This window comes from Copadichromis virginalis, linkage group LG17 (genome assembly GCF_057382275.1).
Source record: "Copadichromis virginalis isolate Kocher_CV1m ecotype Utaka linkage group LG17, C_Virginalis_male_GT1.1, whole genome shotgun sequence".
In the NCBI taxonomy this organism is placed as follows: domain Eukaryota; kingdom Metazoa; phylum Chordata; class Actinopteri; order Cichliformes; family Cichlidae; genus Copadichromis; species Copadichromis virginalis.
The window spans coordinates 363,574-375,000 of record NC_140634.1 but is presented as its reverse complement, the minus strand read 5'-3'; the positions used below and the strand labels follow the sequence as shown (position 1 = coordinate 375,000).

At 45.7% G+C, this 11,427-nt stretch overlaps 1 protein-coding gene across 1 annotated transcript in view; it reads left to right on the top strand.

The window, feature by feature from the left end:
• The window catches only part of LOC146688669 (neural cell adhesion molecule L1-like), a 21,759-nt gene extending 12,487 nt beyond the window's left edge, over positions 1-9,272 (top strand). Inside the window, exons 14-22 of the mRNA XM_085437490.1 lie at positions 350-477; positions 569-670; positions 3,421-3,627; positions 4,426-4,496; positions 4,602-4,827; positions 7,719-7,825; positions 8,173-8,443; positions 8,792-8,914; positions 9,151-9,272. Of these exons, the coding sequence (XP_085293616.1) occupies positions 350-477; positions 569-670; positions 3,421-3,627; positions 4,426-4,496; positions 4,602-4,827; positions 7,719-7,825; positions 8,173-8,443; positions 8,792-8,914; positions 9,151-9,272 (1,357 nt within the window). The remainder of the gene's footprint in view (positions 1-349; positions 478-568; positions 671-3,420; positions 3,628-4,425; positions 4,497-4,601; positions 4,828-7,718; positions 7,826-8,172; positions 8,444-8,791; positions 8,915-9,150) is intronic.
• Positions 9,273-11,427: the final 2,155 nt, after the last annotated feature.

Here is an 11,427-nt window from a genome sequence, read left to right as displayed (position 1 = left end):
TTTATGGGAAGCACCTGAATGGACTGCATGATGGATGCTGGACCCTGAAATGAGTTGCCAAACATACTTGTACAGCTATTAATACCACAAAAGTTTATGTCTGTGAATGAAAAACAACCAAAATGTAGTAAAAGTGCATACTTTGAAATGCAGCATCGTCGATAAACGTTCATGACTCTCAACACAGAGAGAGAACATTACAGCAGCTCTCAGGTGTCACCATCCAAGAAACATCTGAGTTCCTCAGCTCTGAACTGGAGGTCTGCATGTCTCTGTCAGGGTGCAGAAATAAATGACTTGTACTGTTGTTGTTACACAGAATTACACGTGTGCTCGTGTGTGTGTGCAGGTACACCTTCTTCAAGAACAACACGCTGAAAGTGACAGACGTCCAATTAAATGACAGCACGGAGTATTCCTGTGAAGTCATCACTAAAGTGGACAACGTGATTGCACAGGGCTCCATCACTGTCATAGGTGTGTGTGTGTGTGTGTGTGTGTGTGTGTGTGTGTGTGTGTGTGTGTGTGTCTGGACTGTGGCTCTAATTGTTTTCTGTTGTACTCTCAGCAAAACTGGACCCTCCCAGTGGTCTGACTCTGTCTAATGCTGAGGGGGTCAGTGTGACTCTCAGCTGGAGCCCAGGACTCTCCCACAACAGCCCCATCACAGGTACCACACACGCACACAAACAAAACATGCGAATTTTGGTATCTGTTGTCATGTGCTGATAGTGGAAGCAGCTGAAGAGGACATTTTCATTTCCTGCTGAGACTCTTAAACCTTATGAAATGTTCTGGATTTTTCTGAGATGACTGAAAAAGGAGTACAGCAGGCCACCAACCTCCACCAATCACACTCCATCTTCATCAGTTATGAAAAACATGGGTAACGACAGCGAGACCTGGATGGGCATGATTGGGAGGAAAGGCCTCCCCGATCTGAACCCGAGCGGTGTTTTGTTATTGGACTTCTGTGCAAATCACAGTTTGGCCATAACGAACACCTCGTTCGAACATAAGAGTGTCCATAAGTGCACGTGGCACCAGGACAATCGGTTTTGTAATCGTATCACCAGACCTGCGACCATATGTTCTGGACACTCAGGTAAAGAAAGGGTCTGCGCTGTCAACTGACCACCACCTGGTGGTGAGATCGATCAGGTGGCGGGGGAGGACGTTGGATAGACTCGGTGCACCTAAATGCGTAGTGAGGGTGTGCTGGGAACACCTAGCAGAGGCCCCAGTCCGTGAGATCTTCAACGCACACCTCCGGCAGAGCTTCAACAGCATTCCAAGGGAGACTGGGGACATTGAGTCCGAATGCACCATGTTCAGCATCTCCATTGCCGAAGCTGCTGCATTGAGCTGCGGCCGCAAGGTGGTTGGTGCCTGTCATGGAGCGCTGCTGACTTTGACTGAGAAAATTGTCAGACGGTGGAAGGAATACTTCCTGGACCTCCTTAATCCCACTGACACGTCTTCCGAGTAGGAAGCAGAGTCTGGGAATGAGGGGAATGACCCGCCAATTTCCAGGGGTGAGGTGACTGAGGCAGTTAAACAACTCCTTGGTGGCTGAGCCCCTGGTGTGGATGAGGTCTGCCCCGAGTTCCTGAAGGCTCTGGACGTTGTAGGGCTGTCCCGGTTGACACGCCTCTACAATGTTGCATGGAGATCAGGGGCAGTACCTGTGGACTGGCAGACCGGGGTGGTGGTCCCCATCTTTAAGAAGGGGGACCGGAGGGTGTGTTTCAACTACAGGGAAATCACACTCCTCAGCCTCCCTGGGAAAGTCTATGCCAGGGTGCTGGAGAGGGGAGTTCGTCCACTAGTCGAACCTCGGATGCAGGAGGAACAATGCGGTTTTTGTCCTGGTCGCGGAACACTGGACCAGCTCTTTATCCTCTCCAGGATACTTGAGGGTGCATGGGAGTTTGCCCAACCAGTCTACATGTGTTTTGTGGGCTTGGAGAAGGCATTCGACCATGTCCCTCGGGGTGTCCTGTGGGAGCTGCTGCAGGAGTATGGGGGTGTCTGGCCCATTGCTACGGGCCATTCAAACCTGCAACAACTGTTGCAAGAGCTTGGTTCGCATTGCCAGCAATAAGTTGGACTCGTTCCTGGTGGGTGATGGGCTCCACCAGGGCTGCCCTTTGTCACCAATTCTGTTCATAATTTTTATGGACAGGATTTCTAGGCACAGCCAAGTGGCGGAGGGCTTTCACTTCGGTGGCCTCAGAATCTCATCTCTGCTTTTCGCAGATGATGTGGTTCTGTTGGCTTCATTGGGTGAGGGCCTCCAGCTCGCACTGGAACCGGTCCGTCGTGATGAAGAGGGAGCTGAGTGTAAAAGCGAAGCTCTCAATTTACTGGTCGATCTATGCCCCTACCTTCACTTATGGCCACGAGCTGTGGGTAGTGACCGAAAGAACGAGATTGCGGATACAAGCAGCGGAAATAAGCTTCCCATAACGGGTGGCTGGCCTCTCCCTTAGAGATACGGTGAGAAGTTCAGCCATCCGGGAGGGGCTCAGAGTAGAGCTCCTCCACATCGAAAGGAGCCAGCTGAAGTGGTTTGGGCATCTGACAAGGATGCCTCCTGGGCGCCTCCTGGGTGAGGTGTTCCGGGCATGTCCTACCGGGAGGAGGCCCCAGGGCAGACCCAGGACACGCTGGAGAGATTATATCTCTCGGCTGGCCTGGGAACTCCTTGGTGTTCCCCCGGATAAGCTGAAGGAGGTGGCTGGGGAAAGGGAGGTCTGGGCTTCTCTGCTTAGGCTGCTGCCCCCGCGACCCAGCCTCGGATAAAGCAGAAGAAGATGGATGGATGGATGAACACCTTAGGCATTCCTGAAACAAACCATGTTGCTCATTCAACTTTATTTAAAACGTATTTATTTGAAAATTACAAAGAGTAAGAACAACATTGAAAAGAATGTCTATTTCAATAGTGGGAGTTAAATTCTGGAATGAGTTAAAAGAAGTAATAAAGGTCAGTAGTGATATAAACCAGTTTAAAATAAAACTCAAACAATAAATTTTAAATAAGTATAAGAATGAAGAAAATGCAATTAACCCAAGACAGCAGTCAAACTCATGTTTATTTTCTTCTGCAAATTAGCAAATCTAAATATAGTTTTAGTTGAACATGTGAAAATACTTTTTGAGATGTTATGTTCTAAGTTGAAGGCGTTGTATACGTTTTTGTTGTTCAAATTTAGATGATGAGGATGTAAACCTGAGGGGGTAGGGCTAAATAAGTATATACTTCTGCCTACTCCTTTTCAAACAACTGTATGGAATGATTTTATGAAACGTTGGTGAATGTATATGTTTGAAATAAAAAAGAACTGAACTGAACTGAAAAACCGACCTACAGCTGAAAAACAGCTGATGAACCGGATCATGTCTGACTCCTTCCAGAGTTCATCATACAGGCTCGGGAGGAGTACCACACGGAGGAGAGGAAGTGGACATGGGAGGAAATGAAGAAAGTGCCAGGCGACTTCAACCACGTGGAGCTGACCCTCCATCCATTCTCCACCTACCGATTCCGGGTCATCGCCATCAATGAGGTTGGCAGGAGCAGACACAGCAACTCCTCAGACCACCACAGCACGCCACCTGCTGGTAAAGAACAATACCTCAACTTGTGCTGTGCAAATGTTGGTATAGATCCAATATCAAATAAATACAGGGCCAGTACTGCCAATACCAGTACTGATACCAAAGCTTAAAGGCAGCTTATGTAGGGAAGAGCAGCATGATTTATGAGATTCTGATTTCAACTGTGATTTTTAATTTCCACAATAATTAGTTGACACAACAAAACACACTCTTCAGAGGTATACACTTTATTTAACACAATTCACTGGGCTACATGCTGCAACTAAAAGATAGAAATAAAAATCGATCCTATCATGATAGTATCGATCCGATACCAGTACCAGCATTGGTATCGATCCGCCCACCTCTAGCCTTAAGTGATAGGATCCATGTGTCAGAGGCTGGAAAAGACTTCAGTGAATGAAACAACAATATAAGCTAGCAGCAGATGTGATGAGCTTTAGAGTTACAACTGCTACTAGCAGTGATTTTTATAGACTGTGTCCAGGAGCTCAATATGAGGCGTGGCATTACCCACCGGTTTTTGGAACAGCAGTTTATGGTCATCACCGTGTTGTTCTTCTGCAGGAAGTTTGTTTCTGCTGTGAAGTTTTACCATGGAGTCTGACTCACAGCTGAGCCTCAGGCTGACATTAGAGGGACGGAAAATGTATTTACCATTAATTACATTATCAGTCTGAAAGTTTCACAAAGAAATATAAAACATGGTTGATCAATGGTCATGGAGATCAATAAAGAAGATCAATACAGGATGACTGAAGTGTGTTTATTAAACTGAGATATTTTCCTTCACCCTTTTAGTTCCCTCCATCAACCCTACAGGAGTGCGCAGTAACTCCTCAGAACCAGGGACACTGATCATCACGTGGGATGTGAGTACGTCAGCGTGTATGCAGTGGGCTCGAGTAAACATCCTCTGATATGTTTCATGAAAAGCACAGTCCACGGGCACTTCATATTCTTACTTTCTGTTGCAGGAGATAGACAAGCGTTTCCATAACGGCCAGAACTTCCAGTACGAGGTGCTGTGGAGGGAGGCCGATGGGTCAAATGTAAACTGGAACTTCGGCCGTGTGAGGTCTCCACCGTTCATAGTGAACAACACAGGAACGTACACACCGTTTGAGATCAAAGTCCGATCTGTCAACGCTCTCGGAGGAGGACCGGAACCAAAGTCGGAGAGCGGGCACTCCGGAGAGGACAGTACGTCATCCCAGAGCTTCATCCCTGTGGCCGAGTGCTGTAATGGGAGGGCCTGTTATTGTGTGTAACTGGGAACCATTACAGGGCTAAAGCCTGTGTGCACCCACTGAGAGGACTGGAACTAAAGCTCATACATACACATATAGAGACAGTACATGATATCTACAAGTCAGTAATACTGATGACAGTGAGCCAGTTCTGAAAATATCAACTTAAAACAATCTGAGTTAACCATGTTTATCCATACAGCTTATGAATGCCATCAGTCATAAATAATCTCACTGCAACAGCTTCATGAAGCATCACATCACAGCTCTTTCTGTCAAAATGTCAAATCTAACATCTCTTGTTGGAGTGCCCGGCAGCTGTACACATGAATGCTTTGCTGCTGTGCAGGCTGTTAATCACTCAGAGCATATAGTGAAGTTTCCTGTCAGTGCTTAGATCCTGCTGGGAAAATGTCTTTAGGTCAAAAGTCAAGAATCTCAATGAGTGGATGATGGGAATGATGCAGCTGAGGGTTTAATGTCTCACGCTGAATGTTCGGCATGTGAATCAATAATTGCCTCTTTTGTAATGTTGTCATTTTGATGAGAAATACGAGTTTCAGCTCGAACTGACTTATTTCTGTTTAGGAGGTTGCACATGCGTTCTTTCACAGGCTTAGAGAACTGTTCAGTTAGAGGGTAGTTAGGAGGTAAAAAGGTGATGACTGCCAAGGTCATTCCTCACAGCAGTCATCACGGTTTCCTTCAGTTACCTCGAGCTCTGAGGTCTTCACTGGTCTTTGGAAAGCTCAGTGTTTTATCAGCAGCAGCAGCAGCAGCAGCAGCAACGCGTGACATGACACCGTCCAAAGGTTCTTACCAACGGGCTAAGCTTCTTCAGTTCTAGGGTCAAATGGTGGAGAGTCCCAGATTTAGGCCATATGGGAGTGTCCCCCCCACAGAGGGACAAAAGGGCCCCCTGATGATCCTCTAATCACATGAGCCGAGGTGTGAAACTGGGTGTGGGTCACAATCAGCCAGAGTTTCAGGTGAGCTCATTGTGAAACCTGACCCCACCTTATTATGTCATTTCCTGAGGTCAGATGGCCCAGGGTGTGAGTGGGCGTTAAGGCATCTGGGAAGGATCTCAAAACTGGATTATAGATTGCAGACAATTGGTGTCACAAGCTCCGCCCTCTGTTCAAAGATGGTCGCTCACAGTGGACATAGATGCTTCTTTCACTCCTCTTTCAAACCATCTGTCCTCTCTGTCCAAAATGTGAACATTGGCATCCTCGAAAGAGTGACCTTTATCCTTAAGATGCAGATGGACTGCTGAGTCTTGTCCTGTGGAGGTGGCTCTTCTGTGTTGTGCCATGCGCTTGTGAAGTGGCTGTTTGGTCTCTCCAATGTAGAGGTCTGAGCATTCCTCGCTGCACTGTACAGCATACACCACATTGTTAAGTTTGTGTTTTGGAGTTTTGTCGTTCGGGTGAACCAGTTTGTGTCCAAGTGTGCTGCTGGGTCTGAAGTAAACTAGGATGTTGTGCTTGGAGAAAACTCTCCTGAGTTTCTCTGATACACCGGCTACAGAGGGGATGACAATGTTTTAAGTGTTTCCTTTGCATGTGTGTGTTGCTTCTTTTTTCCTTCAGGCTTAGAGGGAACATGTTCTGCCCGGTGGTGTAGGGTCCTAATTACTCCAAGTCTGTGTTCCAGAGGGTGATGGGAGTCAAAGAGGAGGTACTGGTCCGTGTGCGTGGGCTTCCGGTAAACTTCGATGTTGAGGTTTCTTCTCAATGCGCACAGCACAGTTCAGGAATGACAAACAGTTATCCTTTGTGTCTTCCCTAGTTTGACACAAAGGATAACTGTTTGCCATTCTTTAGGAGTTTTCTCCAAGCACAACATCCCAGTTTACTTCAGACCCAGCAACACGCTCAGACAGAAACTGGTTCATCCCAAAGACAAAACTCCTAAACACAAACTTAACAATGTGGTGTATGCTGTACAGTGCAGCGAGGAATGCCCAGACCTCTACATTGGAGAGACCAAACAGCCACTTCACAAGCGCATGGCACAACACAGAAGAGCCACCTCCACAGGACAAGACTCAGCTGTCCATCGGCATCTAAAGGTCAAAGGTCACTCCTTCACACATCTGTCTTCTCTTGTTTCGTGTGATTAGGTAGAGGGTCAATAGTGGGTCCATTGTCCCTCTCGGTGGGTTACTCCCAAAGAGCTTAAATCTGGGACTCTCCACCATTTGACCCTAAAACTGAAGAAGCTTCTCGAATGAGAGGTGAAACGTCTTCAAGCAACTTAAAGAAGTCCAGACGCTTTTCTTTCCAAGCTCCTTAGACTACGATGACCTGGATCAATGAGGACCTTCACAGACACATGCTGTTAAACTATTCATCATTTCAGGTTCACGTGCTTATATTATGACATCACCGTATTGCTTAGAAATATCCTGACAATCACAGACAAGTCATTACTGCAGCAATGGGTATTTACTAGTGTAATGAATTCAGCAGAAATTCAGAAGTTTGTCTCTGACAGAAAACCGTGCACACACACATACACATGTTGCGTATTCATATCTTGTGTGTAACTGACATAATGCTTTCCCTAGCCCCTTACCCTAAACCTAACCATAACCCAGTTGTAACCCTGACACTAGAACCACCTTTTTTAGTTTTAAAAATGCCTTCAGACTTGTGAGGACCAGAATTCTGGTCCCCATGAAGGCTGTTGGTCCCCACAACTATAGTAAAAGTCCAACTTTTGTCCCCACAAAGATATCAATACACATTCACACACACAGTCATAAACTGCGAGTTTGTGCAAATAACATCGCTGCTGTGCTGATTTCTTATGTTCATGCCTTGCTGCTTCTCTCAGAGCCAGAGGAAGCGCCGACTGGAGTTTCAACCACCGTGATGAACAGCACCATCAGAGTGAGCTGGAACAAAGCCCAGAGGGTCCGAGGTTGGCTGCTGGGATACAGGGTAGCACTTCTCATTGAGTTTAATTACCTGACTCACATCACAGAAATGCTCTTAACATTTAAATCCTCTGTTCATGTAAGGTTATTACTTGGTGCGATGTTTCAAAAATTTAATTGGACTTTGGCTTTGAGCCTCTGCCCATCTTTAATACTGAGAAACTTTATAATCTTTCTGTCAATCAAACCCCAGAAAATAGTCCCGAGTGGCATCTTTGATTAGTAGAATAATGGATGAAAACACAGGCTGATAAAAGTTTTTATCGTGTTCTGAATTTTTTAATTTCATTTTCAGCTGTAACTTTATCAAAGCACATAAAGTGTGTTCATGTTTCTCTATGCTTGTTTCAGATCTACTATAAGAGGCTGGCTCCCAAGGCCGAACGGAGCTGGAGGTCTCTCAGACAATCCCAACATGAGGAGGACAGAGGAGAAAGATCTAAACAATTGAGTGAGACAGACGAGCACAGCTGGCAGGTGGAGGAGGTTGACCATAGCAAGACCTCAGCGGAGGTGACGGGACTGCGACTGTTTTCTGAGTATGAGCTGACGGTCACTGCGTTTAACAGCAAAGGGGAGAGTCCTCGCTCCCCGCCGCACCACTTCCACACGCCGGAGGGAGGTGAGTTTCAACCAAACACTGCTGTTTGAGGGTCATGTGACCATGGATCGAAGTGCAATTTGACAGGTTCCACAAGTCAAAGGTCAGCTGATCTGAGCAGCATTGTGTAGTAAGTTAGCTGTCTGCTTTAATTACCAATTATTTTAAGGTATCAGAATGCTGCTCTTGTTCCAGCCCATTGCAACCTCTGCACCTGACCCAAAAGCTTACGACACGACATTCATATCCGAGCGGACTTTGACATTCAGACAGAATAAAGTCAACCGAACTTTCTTCCCTCGTGTCTAAGAGTTCAGGATCAGTTCTCAAGTTACACAAACCTCACCTGGAACTGTTCTGTGTGTGCAGTTCCTGGTCCTCCTGCAACTCTGGAGTTTGAAAGCCCGACAGAAAAATCCCTGATTCTCTCCTGGAGCCCTCCAGCTGAGACCAACGGCATTCTGCTGGGATACATAGTGCAGTACCAACGGGGTAAGGTCTGATCCTGGCTGCGTCATGAAAATAAGATGAAGTTTAACGATTGTGACTTTTCTTTTTGTGTTCATCCTTGAATTCTGTTGTAACTTTACTTTCTGGTGTTTCCTTCAGATTTCAATGTTTTTCTTTGTCCCTGTTTAAGTTTTATTTATTTCACTTTCTGGGAACAGCGTTTGGCCACCAAGCGTTCTTAGTCATGTTTTTCTGCCTGGTTTGTGTTTCATCTGTAGAGGTGGAAAGCAAAGACAGTCCTGTGGAGATACTGAAAGTCAATGATCCCACAGTAAAGCACATCACGCTGGACAACCTGGACCTGGAAGTTATACTTTGGTCTGAGAACATGACAGCCTGACTAATGGTTCAATCCAAAGTGAGACGAGCCTGAAGAACCTGCAGTGAACCAAGAACAAGTAAACAGCTCCCAACTTGTTATGATGATAACAAGTAGATTAAACTGTCACGACTCTCTGATGTTTCATGCGTATCCAGTGATTTGAATATGAATTTTCACACTGTTTTGCTTCTGCAGCGTCTCTGGATCAACATCACAGCAGAATTATTAGAAAGAGCAGAAGAATCAGAGACAGTTCATTAAATGAGAGGAGGAACAGCTTTAGGATTGATTCCTACTATGTTCTTCATATGTTTCATTCTTCTCTGCCGTGTGGCTGCAGGAGGCGGTGGGTGGGAGAAGTCAGAACAGGTCAACACTACGCAGGGTTTCTATATGCTGACGGGCCTCCAACCAGGAGCTCAGTACCACCTGAGGGTCATGCATGGAAACTCCACTTATTGGCAAGGCGAGGCAAAGACCGTGGAACCATGTAAGTATGCAGAGTAGTAGAGGTTGATGCCACAATCTTCACAGATTCACAAATCTAGCACTGTCGACGTCCTGATGCGTGCTCAATCATCCAGGTAAGTAAATCCCAAAAAGTTAATTCTGTTCATCTGGACGTAACGTTTTCAGTGGGAGAAACACCTCATCACTGATTTAAGCGACTTCTTCAGTCTCAGCTGACTGCAGGTTTCCCCAACCTTATAAACAGGACATTTGAGGAACGACCTTTTACAGCCTCCCCTTCCAGTCTCTCTTATCCTCCTGCTCCTGCAAAAAAACAAATCAAAGCATCCACCCTTTTCTTACTGGCTGGGTGAATTGTTGCTCAACATTTACTAATCCTAAAGTTGGTGCAGTCTTTGTCTCAGTATCAAGTCAGTTAAAACTTTTAGTCCACATCGTTCGTCAGTCTATCACAGTCCAGTCACATGCATTCATTCACACCAATCCATACCAGGTATTGCTGATAATGTAGTCTCACGCGCACGTGTGTGCTGTGAGTGTTCACTCACAGCAATATTATGTCATGTCAATGAGAAGACACTTCTTTATGATTTTGGACTGGATTGACTCGCTGCAATCCTTTTAGACTCAGGACTTACCATCTCATGTGATCAATGTCCCATATAAGTGAATTTTCTCCCAAGCCCATTATAATCATGGAGAAGCACACTTTGCGACTTTTTCAAGTAAGAATATTTTATAAATTTAAATCTTTCAGGCCTGGTTTAAAGAGCTGATTGTTAAATCATGAACTCACAAAATATCACCATCGGTGGATCACACCTCTCAGATTTCCTTATCTCAATGCACTGTAACAAAAGCAAAAACAAAGGTAACCAATAAAATAATAATAACCATAACAAATACTAGGGCCAGTTCCAGACATGTAGAAGCATAAAACTGTCTCTCTCTCTCTTAGAGAAAGAAAACAACCCAAACCTCACTGATAAAATCAACCTACCTCTAAGCCAAAACCCACAAGTCAACCAAAAGAAAATTCACAGGACGTTTATGCTTCCTCATGGAACAACATTGTGTGGAAATTAGAACCTCTGGTACCCTAGCACTTTTTGTTCCTGCATAAATTAAATCTCAATGTGTGTGTAATGCGCATGCGCCAACCAGCGTGCAGCCTGTTACAGTCGCTCCTGCTTTTTCTCTTAGTTTAGCTCTGTTTTCTTATGTATTCTTTTTTTTTCTGACTTGTATTTTCCTCCGTTTTCTATCTCTTACTCAATCATGTGGATTGAGAGAGTTTTTGTTCTTCTGGTGGCCGTGGAACTGTTACTTTTATCAAGGAATGGGACCGCGGCACATCTCCTACACTCACGGACTGTTTACTCCAGAGATCAGCTGATCGCCCTGATGCCGGCCGGCTCGCTGGCCAGGCCCGCAGAAATACCAGCTGAAATTTGGAGGAAAACACATTGGGGATGCAGAGGTCAAGGACAGAAGAGAAGAAAAAAGGTGACGGTGAGACAGCGGAGGCTCGAAGCAAGGAGGAGGTTTAAACCGTGTCTGCCGTCTATCGTGATGGGAAATGTGCGATCGTTATCGAATAAAATCGACGAGCTCTCAGCACTGGTACGGAGTCAGAGGGAATACCGAGAGTGTAGCCTGATGTGTTTCACCGAATCATGGCTGCACCAGGACATTCCCGATG